The sequence below is a fragment of the Cervus canadensis genome, chromosome 1 (assembly GCF_019320065.1).
Source record: "Cervus canadensis isolate Bull #8, Minnesota chromosome 1, ASM1932006v1, whole genome shotgun sequence".
In the NCBI taxonomy this organism is placed as follows: Eukaryota; Metazoa; Chordata; class Mammalia; order Artiodactyla; family Cervidae; genus Cervus; species Cervus canadensis.
Window position 1 is genome coordinate 16,702,599 of NC_057386.1, and position 16,111 is coordinate 16,718,709.

The 16,111-nt window shown below is 51.2% G+C and overlaps 1 protein-coding gene across 3 annotated transcripts in view; it reads right to left on the bottom strand.

Annotated features, from left to right (window-relative positions):
• The window catches only part of CRHR1 (corticotropin releasing hormone receptor 1), a 53,997-nt gene that overhangs the window by 18,004 nt on the left and 19,882 nt on the right, over positions 1–16,111 (bottom strand). For all 3 annotated transcript variants that reach the window (XM_043465932.1, XM_043465924.1, XM_043465939.1), the window contains exons 2-3: positions 11,142–11,229; positions 648–767 (exon numbers count right to left, since the gene is read on the bottom strand). In XM_043465932.1, coding sequence (XP_043321867.1) covers positions 648–767; positions 11,142–11,229 — 208 coding nt within the window. The remainder of the gene's footprint in view (positions 1–647; positions 768–11,141; positions 11,230–16,111) is intronic.

A 16,111-nucleotide genomic window follows, 5' to 3' on the forward strand; every position in this document is an offset into this window, starting at 1 on the left:
AGCAAGAAGCTGCAAAGCCTGGAGGGGGAGGCTCAGGGCCCAAGGGGAGCAGGGTGTTTATGTGAGGATCAAGTATCTGAACAAGCCCTGCCCGGGTCAGTTCTCCTCTGTCCCCACCCCACTTGTGGGCCTACCTGCAAGGACAAGACCCCTGCCTGTGGATCTAAAACCCTGAGTCCCCTACCTCGTGGCTGGAGGACCCTGGGTAGGCCTGGGAACTTCTCTGAGCAAAGTTGGGGCTACTCTGATGACCGCTGCCCTACCTCACGGCTCATGCAAACATTAACCCAGTAGGTCAACTGCAGAAGAAAGTGTCAGACAGAACTGGAGGCAAATTCTAGCTTCACCTGTTATCAGCTGGTGACCTTGGGCAACTTCCCTGACCTCTCTGAACCTCGGAGGCCTTAATTATATAACATAGTTACATGTAGCATCTTCCAGGGTATTGCTGAGTGTCAGCAGTAAATAGCAGAGTGCCCGGGAGAGCACAGAGCTGGCCTTTGGTCAATGGCAGCTGTACCCATGAATGGTATCGGTATTATTATTGTCACTGTCAGTATTATTTTCCCCACCTCCAACAAGCCCCCAGTTCTCTGCATCCTGTCCCACCTCCCAGGAGATGGTCTACCTTTCTCAGGCTTCCTTACTTGTGGTGTTGTAGCGGACGCCGTAGAAATAAGCGGGACAGGGTCGAACCACCAGCTGCCCTGCAGGACTCTGAGGCCAGCAGGTACCAATAAGGTCCACGGAAGCATTGCACTGCAGTCCTGGAGGCAGAGACAGCTGGTGAGACAAAGCAACATCCCCACTCCAGTGTCCCCCCAACTGGTCCACATTCACACACCAACTAAGGACAGGACAGCAAAGACCCCAATGCAGAGATGAGCTCTTTTTCTGCAGAGGAGATACCAAGGGAAGGAATCTGAATTTGATGCTATGGCGCTAGGGAGCCAATGTGGGTTCCAGAGCAGAGGAGGCACAGAGACACTGGGGTGGTGTTAAAGCTGAGGTCCTGGCTGGCATTTAGAGGAAGGCTGGACATGCTCCAGGTCCCCTGCTCTGTAGTCTGAGGACACTTCTCTTGGCCCTGCATTTGGTGTAGACCGGAGCGCCTAGAATTCACAGCCTGGAAGAAACCCAGCCAATCCCTGATTCAGTCCCCTCACACACCTCTAGAACCAAACCACATCTGCTCTGAACCTGTAGGAATCAGTTAAAAGACGTTGGCCCACCTTCTAGCTCACCTGATAACCACAATCACTGAACATCTGTGCTCTAATCTGTGCTAGAAAAGGACCTAGGAAAGGGCTGGCTGAGAGGGATCATGAAGAAAAAAGGGAGAGAGACACTATGTGGGGAATTACTGAACTAGTAATCCGGAACCCAGGCTTCAGATGGGGCTCTGCTACTCATTTGCTGTGTGAGTATAGGCAAGTCACTTGCAGCCTCTGGGCCTTAGTGTCTCTATCAATAATGAGGTAGTTGGATCTGATCAGAAATTCTTAATCTCAGTCCACTGGAAATTTTACAGGTTCTTACAGACTTTGAAATTTAATGAAAAATTTGTTCTATACATGCATTTTAATTGGGAAAAGGACCATGGCTTTCATTAGATTCTCAAAGGGAGTCTGACTCAAAAAAGGATGTAAACAACTGGACCAGAAAGAGGATGTCAAAATCCCCTTCCAAATGTTTGCCCTTAATTAAGAATTAAGAGCTTTTGGAGTCGTGCGTGTGTGTGCACGCACGCGCACACTGGAGCAGAGTTGAAGTCATAGTAACTCTTCTGGAGGGCAGGGGGCTTTTGGTCTCCAGCAGGTGGGGGCTGGGCTGAGGACAGTCCTGGCCCCCCTCCTGATGCTGCCGCTTCCTTCGCCCCCTTTCCAGGCCCCTCTCCTTTCAAGGCTGGCACACCAGTCCTATGGAAGCCCAGTGTGTCCATCATGATGGGAGTGGGGTTAGTAACTCAAGACTGGCCTTAGAATGTACAGACAAGCCAGGGGGAAACACGAACCAGTGAAGGGGCAGCATTATCAGTGCCTGCACTGCACTGCACCAGCAGCTGCTGAGCCCTAGAGGGGCCCGCCTGCCATCCCCACCCCAGCCACGCCCGTGCCCAGGCTCTCAGGAAACAGCACTGGTTAGACTGGCGTCTCTCCCCTGCTGAATGCAACACAGTGCTGGGCAACCCTTGTACCAAATGCTGGTTTTTCTTTCTAATCAAAGCTATTCATAGGGTGTGTGGGCAAGTCCAGACTCAAGGGACAGAGGCCTCGAGGCCAAGTGTTTTAACTGAAAGAGAAAGAAATCGGAATTGGGGCTTCATGGACACAAGGAGACGGCTAGCCAGGCGGTGGAGGTGGGTCAAGCCCTGGCGCTGTGCCACCATGGCGCCTCCATGAGTGGCATCACAGAGAGGTGCTGGGGGTAGGGGACTGAGGAGAGCAGGTTGAGATTTTAACCTGCCTCGGGCCCTGCGGATAGAGCTGAGCCCAGAGAAGGGGAGAAGCCACAGGTGTGTGGCTGTGGGGAGGCAGGGACAACATTATGGACCGTGCTCTGTTTTTTTCAAAGCCCTTCTTCATGTATTTTGTTTGCTCCTCACCCACCCTGCAATGTCATTATCCCCCCCTGTCTAAAAATTTACAGATTTGTTATTCCCTTTTTACAGATGAGAAAACTGAGGCCCAGGGAAGTTAAGTGACTTGCCCAAGGTTACGAGCCAATGAATGAAAGAACCAAGCCTCATCACCAGGTATTTTGGACTCTAAATCGAGTACTCTATTATACCACACTGCGTGCCAATATGGGGGGTGGGACAATCGAGGAGGCAGTAGGGAAAGAAGCAGTATTTACTGAGAGCTAAGTGAGTTCCAGGCACCTGCCGAGTGCTTCACATCTACCTGTATATCTACAAGGGCTTCCCTGATGGCTCAGACGGTAAAGAATCTGCCTGCAACACAGAAGACCTGGATTCAACCCCTGGGTTTGAAAGATCTCCCTGAGAAAGGAATGACTACCCACTCCAGTGTTCTTACCTGGAGAATTTCATGGACAGAAGAGCCTGGTGGGCTACAGTCCATGGGGTTGCAAAAAGTCTGACATCATTGAGCGACTAACACTTTGACTTTTCATATATCTACATATACCTATATCTGACTTAATAACCTTCCTCAATAGATGGTTCATTCACTCACACATTCACAGTTTAGGCTCTAGGAGCATTAAATGGAATGTCACGTGTGGCACCTGGGACTTGCCTAAGGCACACTCTCAGTGTAGCACCTGCTTTTTCTCCCCGCCCTCTCTCTCTCTCCGGCCCTAGACAGTCCCCCAGCACCCCTTCAACACAGGTTAGATCACCACTGGGCACCAGCCACAGCCAAGACCAGCCCAGAGCCAAGGCAGAATCCCACTGCTCAGCTGATGGCCCTCCTGGTCTCTAGGACCAGGTCCCAGCCAATGCCCAGAGGCCTGACCCCGCCTACAGCTAGTCGGGGAGATGCAAGTGGGAGGGGCCAAGGGAGAAGCCTTTTGCCCCTAGTTTTCCGTACAGATTAGGATTCCATAGCACCTAATGCGGTTCTCACACCAACTGCCATCGTGGGTGCTCATTCTCCCCATTTTACACATAAGAAAACTGACGCCCAGCAGATTGTTTATCCTTAGTCACACAGACACTAAGAGGCAGAGGTGGGTTTTCACGCCTGCCCAGGGCTCTTCCCACTGCACCACAGCGGTCCCCAGGCTGGGCAATTGGCTCCCACAGCATTTGGTTACGCCCGTCCGTGTGCCTTGGGTTCCTCCGCTGTCTCCCTCCCTCCCTCATCCTGCGAAGCTCACAAAAGGCTGCAAGGAGCTGGCATGGGGGGAACATTGCAGCAGACGTGACCTTTACATTAACAGCCCAGAAAATCCTGCAGGGAATGAACGTCTGTGTGCGAGACGGGGAGAAAGGGAGAGAGGCAGCGAGAATGAAGAAGAGAAACCAAATGCAAGGGGCCAGGAGACGATGTTGCCCCTACCTCCGGAATAAAAGGCCCCGCTAGCTGGCCTGGGGTCCGGGCGGGGTTTGGGGGTGGGGTTGGCGGGGGATGTGGGTTGGGTGGGCGGGGCCTGGGGGAAGGCGGAGCCAAGCAGGGGTGTGGCTAGAAGCACAGGGCCAATCAGGAGCGGCGACCAGCTCTGACTCCCAAATACAGGCCAGAAAGTTCAAAGCCCGGGTTGGCCCTTTGATTTTAGGGAGCGGATGGAGAAGGGAGAGGTAGAGAGCGAAAAGAGAAAGGAAGGAAGAGAGCTAGGGATCCAGAGATCGAGGGACGGGAGAGGGCTGCAACCTCTGAAGGGGAAGGGTGTGCAGGATTTGAGGGGCTGGGGGAAAAAACCTTTGTCAAATACTGCTTCCTTGTGGCTCAGCTGATAAAGAATCCTCCCGCAATGCGGGAGACCTGGGTTCGATCCCTGGGTTTGGAAAGATCCCCTGGAGAAGGGCAATGTGAAAGGCACTGATGAAATTCATACCACCCATTCAATTCACTTCATCACTTTGAGAATAGCGCGTGGGGTGGGAGGGAAGGGGGGAAGAAGTGGAGAAGGAGAGGGTGAGAGAGGAAACAGGAGACAAGACACTGAGAGAGAAGCAGACAGAAAGTCAGCAGAACAAGGTAAAGAGAAAAATAATTCCAGAGGTGTGGGGGTGGGGAGGACCTGGATCTTCTAGTTGGGAAGGGGAGAAGGAAGGAAAGGAAGTCCTGGTGTCAGCATGGGGGCTATAAGGACCTCAAGGTCAGGGCTGTTGGACTGTGATTACTGGAACAATATCCATCCCCTATAGGTCCCACTGGGCTTCGCTGGTGGCTCAGACAATAATCTGCTTGCAGTGCAGGAGACCCAGGTTCAATCCCCGGGTCAGGAAGATTCCCTGAGAAGGGAATGGCTACTCACTCCAGTATTCTTGCATGAAGAATTCTATGGACAGAGGAGCCTGGCAGGGTTACAGTCCATGGGGCCCCAAAGAGTCGGACACGATGGAGACTTCAGGAAGCACAGGTCCCACTGGTACAAATGCCCAATCTCTCCTGCACTCCTGGGGGATATTTTCCCACTTTAATATCATAGTTCTGGGGTGAGAAACAGTTTGGACCAGAGTAAACCAGCCTTGAAAATAGCCAAGCAGAATTACTAGTCAGCAGCATGAAGCCTGAGTTACTTTTAGGAGCCAACTCCTCCCCACTTCAACCCATCCCATGGAGCCCCTCTGGGTCCATAAGGTAATGGATGGGGAGGAATAAAGACTTTATTCTTTATTCACAAGTTTTTACTGACCACCTAAAAAACACTGTAGGAGCTGGGGATACAGTGTCTGTTCTAGGAGCTGGGATACAGTAATGAATAAAATAAATACCCTTCCATCAGTCTATGGGGTTGGAGGGTGGGATTATGTGTACATACAGACGCAGAGTGGGGCTTCTCTGGTGGCTCAATGGTAAAGAATCCGCCTGCCAATGCAGGAGACCTGGGTTCGATTCCTGGGTCGGGAAGATTCCCTGGAGAAGGAGATGGCTACCCACTCCAGTATTCTTGCCTGGGAAATGCCATGGACAGAGGAGCCTGGCAGGCTGTAGTCCCTGGGGTCTCAAAGAGTCAGACATGACTTAGGGACTCAACAATAACAACAATAGACATAAACAGATAAAGACTGACAGGAGGGGAGTTTCCTGGTGGTTGAGTGGTTAGGATTCAATACTTTCACTGCAGGGTCCAGGGTTCAGTCTCTGGTCAGGGAACTGAGATCCCACAAGAGTTCCCACAAGCCAAGCAGCAAAAAGAGAGAGAGAGACTGAGAGCTATTTTAATTTGGTGCTAACATTTAAGCGGGGACCCAACAGAAGTGAGAGAGGGAACTTTGTGCATAGCTGGGGAGTGGGGAGGGAGTGTTCTAGGAAGAGGGAACAGCAAGTCCAAAGGCCCTGAGGCAGGTGTGTGGTCACTGTAGCTGAGGTGTTAACATTCCTATCACGTGGTGGCTCACCTCCTCACTCATGAGGTACCTAGATCCCTCAGAGTTTTTTCTGGAGACAGGGGAGTGGAGCCAGGTAGTGCGTGAAACTGGTCCTACGTCTTCCTCCTTCCCCACACATGCCCAGAGCAGACACGGCGGGGGTGGGGGCCTGTGGTCAGCCTGCCCCAGATCCTGCGAATGGAGGGAAGAGGAGAGGGGAACAGCATCCCACCAGCTGAGTCAGAGTCCTCGGGGAACTGCTTTAATGAATAGATAAGAACCCTTTGAAGGCAGCCTATTTAAAGCTTGTGCACAACTGGGCACTGGGTTCTTCCCCTAGATGGATTATTTAGTTCCCTTTCCATTGTGTTCAGGAGCCGGATGTGCTCAGCAGATCTTTCCATGGTCGGTAACTTCCGAGGAAGACTGGGACCTGGTTCCTGTCTCTAGTTATGTCGAGTCTCCCATCGGGGGCTTCTGAATGAGCCAGGTTAGGTGGGCACTTGGCAGGAGGCGCGGCTGGGAAGCCCAGCCCCCTGTTTGGTTTAAGCCCAAGAGAGGAGCTCAGCCAAGGCCGCCCAGAGGGGTCAGCAGGTGGCCCAAGGGCAGCCTCTGAAACACACATGCTTGCCCTTTCTGGGAAGCTGCTGCTAGGATGAATGGGCAAGGGCTCTGCCTGGGTCACCTGGCAGGGAGAAGCTGGGCATAGAGTCTTTTGCTCTTTGCTCAGCCATCTTGTCATTGGGCTGTGACCTCCTCGACTGGGCAGAATAGAAAGATGCCTTTGTATGGGGTGTGATTCCTCAGGACATGTGCGTGGGAGCCTCCTATCCTGTGGGCTCTTCGTTTTTGCATTCCTGGCACCTAGTACAGTGTCAGGAACATAGCCGGGCCTAAGGAAGATTGGGGGCTGTGTGTAAACCCAGTATAGGTATGGGACACGGCAGGGGTGACTCTGCACCCCAGATAACTGACCAAGCAGGCCCTGGATACCATGCCTCTCTGAGTGACCATATATATAGTGGTGAAAATGTCCAGAATCAGGCCCATTTGATTCAAATCTTAGGGCTAGTGCTTAGTAACTGTGTTTGCTTGGTCAAGTTACTTAACCTCTCTGAGCTGTAGGTTCCTATCTGTAAGATGATGATAAAAATACATGCTAACAATATTGTTGTGATGACTGAATGAGATTAAAGCTCTTAGAATGGAGTCTGACACGTAACAGCCACTAAGTACATCTTTGTTGTTGTTTTGTTTAGTTGCAAAGTCGTGTCCAACTCTTTGGAACCCCATGAACTATAGCCTGCCAGGCTCCTCTGTCCATGGGATTTTCCAAGCAAGAATACTGGAGTGGGTTGCCATTTCCTTCTCTAGGGGATCTTCCTGACGCAGGGATCGAACCCAAGTCTCCTGCATTGGCAGGTGGGCTCTTTACCACTAAGCTGCCAGGGAAGCCCGAGTAAATATTAGCTATCATTATTTATTATTATCACTCATGACCTTCAGACAGGTGATTACCCTGGGTCCTTGTCAGCAATATGATTTCCATGTGTCTCTGATGTTCACTGGTCAATAATTCTATTACTTTCTGGCATCATCATATTCATACCATTATTTTATACGTTTCCAAGTCTGTGGTCTGCCACATAATGGAGCCTTGACCCTGGGGACGCACTTTCTCCCTGCTCCTGGCATGTGAGAGGCCCCCCAAAGGGCCCCAGCTCAATGCCAGCCACCCCAGGCCAGACGCCCATCCATCTGTCTCAGTCCCTCCACCCCACCCTCACCATCTGTCTCTACCAGTGCCCATCGGTCTGGGTAGGTCTTAGCGCTGGAAGACAAATAGCCTGTTTTCAGAGGCTGCTGTGCAGGGTGATGGACTGCGTGCCTTGAAGCCAGGCAGACTGGGCTGGGGGCAGGGACACGGGGTACAAATCATCAGGGAATGGATGACATTCATCACGGCCCGCTGCCTCCGAGGACTGATGACACCATCATGAGCTCAGGAATGTCACTGTGCAGGAGCACAACGAGCAAGTTAATGGAGACTGACCTGCCCCCATCACCGCCCATCCCCCCAACCCCGCCCCCTGCCATCAGTGCACGGGGCCTGGGACAGGGAGAGGCTCCATCTCACGCCAGGCCTCTGAGTAGGTCTCCTCCCTCCCAGGCTTTCTCCTCTAGAGCTCCAGACTCTTGCTCCAGAACTTTCCCACTCCTCAGGGCCCAGCTTAGCCAACTTTGCAGCCAGATGTTCTGGGCTGTCAGTATCTCCCCAGGCTTCTTGCCCTTCCCGTCTCACCCTTCCCCTCTTCTTCCACCACACCCACCTGCTGGTCCTCGGTCAACTCTAGCTTTGACTCAGAACATTGACTCTTCTCTGCCAGTCTCTGCTCAGAATCTCTCAGAGACTCGCCTTGAAACTTCCTCCTTCAGGAAGCCTTCCTAGATTCACACCACCCCTGATCTAACCTTCCTGCCGCCTCCACTGTAGTGAGCAGTTCATGGCCAGTGTCTGCCTCTCATTCCAGCTACAAGGTAAGCACTTGTAAAAGCCTGTTCTAAAAAAAAAAAAAAAAAAAAAAAGCCTGTTCTATGGAGAAGGAAATGGCAACCCACTCCAGTATTCTTGCCTGGAAAAGTCCATGGACAGAGGAGCCTGGCGGGCTGCAGTTCATGGTGAGCATGTGTGCACGAGGGTGGAGGGAGATGGGTTGGTAGCAATAAACTGGTAGAACTAAAAAATAAATAAATAAATAAAAGCCTGCTCTTACCAACAATAATAAATAATACTCAGTAGTGGTATGGCACTCTACAGTTTATGAAATATTGCCATTAAATGTAGTGCATTTAATTGCAATGGATCCTTGAGGCAGTTATCAGCCATCCTACTCTTCAATTACAGAGTGAGGCTCAAGGAACTCAAGGGCATGCTCATCCCTGAAGTCAAGGGCTACCAGCGGGGACCCCTAGGGCAGACAAAACAAGACTGAGCTCCACTATGAGCACGGGAACACAGTGCTCCAGGTCCCATTCTTCCCCTACCACCCGCCCCCCCCCGCCCAGCCCCCGCCAGTAGGAAGGGAACAGTAGGCTTGGGGGCAGCTGCTCGGCACTGTGGAGTCCTCCTCTCCCCGCAGGCCCAGAATCAGAAACTCCCTGCTTCCCTGTAGCACACAGCAGCCGTTTCTCCACCCGCATGCCTCTTGTGCTCCTCACAGCACATGGGTTTATGGACTTGACCCCCAGACCAGACTGTCAGCCCCTCTTTGTTCTGCCAGGGAACATGGGTCCTGGCACACAGTAGGTGCTCAGTTAATGAGTTGGATTAAATCAAACAGAGAGACCTGCAGAGAAAAAGGAATTACCAAAGAAGATTCCCTCAAAGACCCTCAGGTACCCCTCTCCATCTTCACTGGGCAATAGCATCGCCAGGACCCTAGTTAAAGGGGTCAGGATGAGGGTTCAGGGACCACACTCCAGATTAGAAAAGGTGTGGCCCCGGAGCCCCCAAACCTAATTCTCCCATCCCAGTTTCCTCATGAGTATAAATTGTTGTTTAGTTGCTAAGTCGTGTCTGACCCTTTGCAACCCCACGGACTGCCGCACGCGTTTCCTCTGTTCTCCACTATCTCCCGGAGTTTGCTCAAACTCATGTCCATTGAGTCAGTGATGCTATCTAACCATCTCATTTTCTGCCATCCCCTTCTTTTGCCTTTAATTTTTCCCAGTGTCAGGGTCTTTTCCAGGGATTTGGCTCTTTGCATCAGGTGGTCAAAGTATTGCATCTTAAACTCTTGTGAAGATGAAATAGGATTATTATACCAAAGCATTTTGTAAATGGTGAAATTATACAAGTATTAGTAATATTTACAGTCCTTTCTGTTGAGGAGGGGTAGAGTACGGTGCTAAGGGATGTACGTGGAAGCCAGGCTTCCTGGGCTCAAGTTGGCTCAGCACTTAACTAGTTCTGCTCCAGGCCTCGGTTTCCTTATGTGTAAAAGGGATATACCCGCAACTGCCTCAGGAGGTCATTGTGAAAACTGGGTTAATACACAGATAGTCTCGACTTACGATGGTTCTACTTAATGATTTTTTGACTCTACGATGGCTTGAAAGCAATATGCATTCAGCACAAACCACACTTCTAATTTTGAAGTTTGACCTTTTCCCAGGCTAGTCATGTGGTACAATCCTCTCTCCTGATGCTGGGCAGTGGCAGTAGCCACAGTCCCCAAACAGTCATGCGATCATGAGAGGAAACAACCATCAATGCACTTACAACCACTCTGTACCCACACAACCATTCTGGTTTTCACTTTCAGTATGCCGTAAATGACATATAATACTTTAATTAAAAAAAAAAAAAGGCTTTGCGTCAGATAGTTTTGCTATCTATTTGTAGCTAATATAAGTATTCTAAGCATGTCAAAATAGATGAGTCTAAGCCATGCCTAGGTTATGTGTATTCAAGGCATTTTCGGCTTATGGTATTTTCCACTTACGATGAGTTTATTTGGACGTTACCCCATCGTGAGTCAAGGAAGATCTGTTCTCAAACACCTCAGACGGTGCCCCACACATAGCTGTTGTTCAGTCACTTGTCTGACTCTTCATGACCCCATGGACTACAGACTTCACTGTCCCTCACCATCTCCTGAGTTTGCTCAAACTCTTGTCCATTAAATCGGTGATACCATCCAAGCATCCAGCCATAGTTAGCACCCTACATATTCTGCTCCGGGCATTTTTAGCAGCAGAACAGCAGACTCTCTTCCTCACTGATGCCTGAGTCACAGCTCAGCCTTCTGCTTTGTTGATTCTCACAGCAGCAAGGGCTGGGGTGTCTTCCTCTGTTTTCCAGCCCAGAGCCAGAAGATAACACCTGGGCACACTTGCCCCAATCCCCTCTGTCACCTAATCACAGCTCTCTTTCCCACCACTCCAACATCCAGCTTCAGGATCCTCCTCAACACGGCTCTCGGTGGACAAATGATGGATTGCTTGGAGCCCCAGAGAAGAATCTCCCGCTATCCCTGCCCTCTCGTGGGCCGTGTGCAGGTGTTGGAGCCCTGGGGGGAGATGGGTGGTGAGGCTCTGGGGACCTGGAACCTTGCAGGAGGTAGATGGGCATGCTCACCAGAGACGTTGCTGGCCACGGACAAGCTCTCGCAATGCTGGTCCTGGAGGGAGGCGGAGATGGAGTTCAGCCCCAGGAGGAGAAGGGCCTGTGGGCACAGAAGGCGAGGGACTCCGTTAGACCGTGCCAGGAGCAGTCTGGACTGCAACTTCCTGCCGCCTCCAGTCTCCTTCCTCCTCTGTACGGTCTTACCCAGACACACGCCCTTCTCCCACCAACCCAGCCTCCCTGCCCTCCTGCCCCGTCTCCTTCTTGCCTACAACGTCCGGGGCTGCCCTGCTCTCGGAGGAACCTGAAAAGGAGGCAGGTGAGAGCAGGAGCCCAGGTTCCCGGGACAGAGGTGAACTCTCTCCCTGAGGGCAGGGAGGCTCTGCCTGAGAAAGCCACCTCCATCCTCACGGGATCACAAGGATGGCACAGCTGTGTCCCAACACACAGACATACAGACACACAGAGACACACACACCCTCCCACCTGCCCCCTGAGCACCCCTCCCCTCCCCTGGGCTCACAGAAGCCCCCCAGTAGTGAGCCTGCCTCCCTGCCTTACTCCTTCCCCAGCTGTAGGAACTCAGGGCTCACCCACCGGCCTCATCCCTGTCCAGCTAATTACTGGTCACTGCAAATTGTGCCTGAACCATCTACCAAGTCCTTTTACGTCCACGATGATACTTCACTCTCTGTGGGGCAGGTGTGGCTGTCCCGGACAAGGAAGCCGAGGCCCCGAGAGGCGAAGGGATAAATGTGTCTGGAAAGATGGATGCCTTATTCCAGGGAGAATCTCTGCCTCTTACATCCCTGGGGACTCTGTATCACTCTGATTCCAAAATTCCAGCCTACTTGGGGACAGTAGCAGGGCCTCCACACCTGGAGGGCTGTCCTTCCTTCACCTAATACCCCCGCACAATCATTGTGCTCCCTCCCTTGAGGTCAACACCCTCCCTGTGGATTGAGAGTCAAGACACCTGGTGTCCAGCCCCAGTCTCACTGTGTTGCCGTGGGCAAGTTACTTGACCTCTCTGTGCCTCAGTTTCCTCACCTGTAAAGACTGGCATAATAGCCTCCCCATCTCCCCAGGCTTACAGGATAGGATGCAGGGTATATAGGAGTCCTTTGGAAGCAGCACAGCTTGCTCCAAGAGGGCAGGGATTTTGTTTTATTCATTGCATTCAAATTTGCTGAATACATTAATGGGTTACATTGTGTTTCAGGTCTACAACAGGCACTCAATAGGTCACATTGAATGATTTGAACTTGGCGATTCTCATTTAGTCAAGGCTTGGAGGCTAGACGATTGTTTCCCTAGGGATTTGATTTGCGAAGGGCTAAGAAGCATGTGGGGGTTTGGGGTAGGGAAGGATGGTAATCAGCCCCTCCCCCAGTTGTCAGGACATGGGAGCCTGATGACCTGCAGAGCTCTGTCTCCCTGACCTCATGGGAGACTCCACTCCACATCACCACCCCTGCTTCCTGCTCTTTATTCCTGGGGTCTCCCCTCCCTGGGATTCTCTCTCACCTCCCTCCACCCTACACTGGGTCTCGGCCCCAACCCATTTGCAAACAGTTCTGCAAAACTCACTGCAGAAGTATTAGGGGAAACAGTGACCAAAACCTCCTGCCCTGTCCAGGCAAGATAGTAACCACTTACATGAGTTATCTTACAACTTGGAACTCACAAGTGACCACCAACCAGCAGAATTCAAGAAAGTCAAAAGGAGAGAGAAGACAGACACCAGTACATATGTCCTACTGGCTGCCCAGAATCCTTCTTGCTGGAATCCATCGTGGTTGAGCAATGTGTGTGCCACCAGCAAGGACCCTGAGTCAGATGGATTGGCCCCAGACAACCTGGAAACTAACCCCATCACCATAAAATCTGGGACTGTGAGCCACATGCAGAGCAGTTCTCCTGGGTTCCCTCACCCCGTTGCTCTCCACCTGGGGGCCCCTTCCCAAAAAAGTCTCTTGCTGTTTCAGTGCATGTGTCTCCTTGGACAATTCATTCTTGAGTGTTAGACCCACTCTCGGGCTCTGGAAGGAGTCCCCATTCCTGCAATAGGACTTCAGACAGAAACACATAGATCTGGAAGTAGCCTGAGCCATTTTACAGAGGAAAATGGGATTGGGAGAGAGGTAGGGGCTTGTCCGAGTCCCACAATGAGCCAGTTTCGAATTTAGACCCGAGCCAGGGTGGTGGCCAAAGCCACTGGCAAGCATTTGCAGCCTTCGCTGGCAGGGCTAGGACTAAGGTGAGGAGAGCAAGGCATTCCTTTCAGGTGCAAAATATAAGGGGTGGGGGCTGGGCACCAAAAATCTTAGTAGTCAGATACATCATATTTTAATGCAATATTTTTTTTAAATTCTACGTCAATGCCATACAGATGGTTAACACAGGAAAAGATGCTCAACATCACTCTTTATCAGAGAAATGCAAATCAAAACCACAATGAGGTACCATCTCATGCCAGTCAGAATGGCTGCTATCAAAAAGTCTACAAACAATAAATGCTGGAGAGGGTGTGGAGAAAAGGGAACCCTCTTACACTGTTGGTGGGAATGCAAACTAGTACAGCCACGATAGAGAACAGTGTGGAGATTCCTTAAAAAAACTGGAAATAGAACTGCCACATGACCCAGCAATCTCACTGCTAGGTATACACACCGAGGAAACCAGAATTGAGAGAGACACGTGTAGCCTAATGTTCATCGCAGCACTGTTTTCAATAGCCAGGACGTGGAAGCAACCTAGATGTCATCAGCAGACGAATGGGTAAGAAAGCTGTGGTACATATACACAATGGAATATTACTCAGCTATTAAAAAGAATGCATCTGAATCAGTTCTAATGAGGTGGATGAAACTGGAGCCCATTATACAGAGTGAAGTAAGTCAGAAAGAAAAACATCAATACAGTATACTAACGCATATATATGGAATTTAGAAAGATGGTAACGATGACCCTATATGTGAGACAGCAAAAGAGACATAGATGTATAGAACAGTCTTTTGGACTCTCTGGGAGAAGGTGAGGGTGGGGTGATTTGAGAGAATAGCATTGAAACATGTATATTATCATATGTGAATCAGATCGCCAGTCCAGGTTCTATGCATGAGACAGGATGCTCAGGGCTGGTGCACTGGGATGACCCAGAAGGATGGGATGGGGAGGGAGGTGGGAGGGGGGTTCAGGATGGGGAACACATGTACACCCATGGCTGATTCATATCAATGTATGGCAAAAACCACTACAATACTGTAAAATAATTAGCCTCCAATTAAAATAAATTAATTCATTAAAAAAAATTCCAAGTCAATGCAAAAAATTCCATGATGAACAACATATAAAAAGCTTTTTTTTTTTTAAGGCAGGCTCACTACCAGTGCTGGGTCCTATTGGAAGCTGGGGTAAAAGGAAAAATCAGTGATAACATTAAAATATTAATCTTGATTGTGTGATTTCAGGCAGCTTTTTAAATCCCATGCTTGAGAAAAATGTCTCACTTGCCTGACCTTAGTCCTGGCCTTGTTGCTCATGTATCTTCTCCCCAGACTGGCCTCCACCCACTAGCCCAGACTCTCCCCACCCACCACTAGCACCACCCACCTTCCCACTCCCTTCAGTTGACAAAGGCGGATGACAAAGGCAGATCCTGATCCCTTCTCTCCCACCCTACATTCCAAGACAGAACCGAATACTCCCCACTCCTGGTCAGGGCCTGCCCAGCGCCCCGGCCTCTGGTAGGAAGTCCCCGGCTCCCGCATTCACCCTGATGGTTCGCCCCCTTCGTCCCCTCAGGGCTGAGCCTGAGCCCACAGGGGGCTTTGTTGATTCCCTCACGGGCACACTCCCCCTGTCACATCATGAGGGTCTTTCGCTCTAACTGGGCCAAGCTCCAGGCTCCGAGCCCACCCCGGCCCTGTGCCCCCGTCCCGTGCCCAGAGCTTGGCCTCGACCAACAGAGGTGGGGTCAGCTAACTCACTCCCGGGACCCAGGAGTGATTAGAACAAACCCAGTCATCTCTCTGGCCCCATGGAACTTCCAACACTTTATTAATCAGTAATTAAACTTCACAGTCCCCAGAGAGAGGGTGAACTATCTTTACCCTCATTTTCCAAATGAAAAATGCAGAAGCAAGAGAGAGGTGGAGGCCACCAGGCCCGCCAGTGGCTCCCACAGGCTGAGCAGAGAGCAGTGTCCATGCTGACAGACGTGCTTGCTGGGCACAGTCAGCGGGCACCCGGCTGTGAGCTGTCCTCGGGGAGGGCCGCTCCATTGGGATGGCCAGAGACCTCTTCTAGAAGCGGACTAGGGACCCCTAGCCCTGGCTTGTCACTCACCCCTGCCTCTGCCACCTCCCAACACGGACACATGTATACACACACACAGAATGGAAATGGGGCTCCCAAAGCCAACTCAGCCACAGGCAAATTAAAGAAACCGGTAACACCCTGTATAAAAATATCAGCCCTGCTGCCTGGCATTCTACCGCTATCCTAAGCCTGAAGCTGTGCTTTGTGCTCTGGTCTCTCAGTTCCTCCTTGAAAGCACGCCACGTTTTATTCACACTGAATTACTTATGGTTTCCCCAGCACATGGGGTCCTGCTGGGGTCTGCCCACTCCTCACCCTGGCTCACCCCTTCCCCTGGTGAACTCTGCAGCCCTCAAACGTCAGGCCCAGAGCCCCACCCCTTGGCCCCACCCCACTCCCTGACCCTCCAAGGCCAAGCAACTCTGTGACCCATCCATGCACCCAGGTCCCCTCCATACACACACTAGACCCTGGCAATCAGAGAGCTCAGACTAGTGCCAAATGCACGGAATTGCCTCCGAAAAGCACTTATGCACCAGGGTTCTAAGTAGATGGCAAATACACCAGCCAGAAGGTCTTAGCCTCGAATCTTAATGTCTTGGGGTTCCACAAGGAGTGGGCAAATCCAGATTCATCACGAAACCAAAGCAAATGCCACG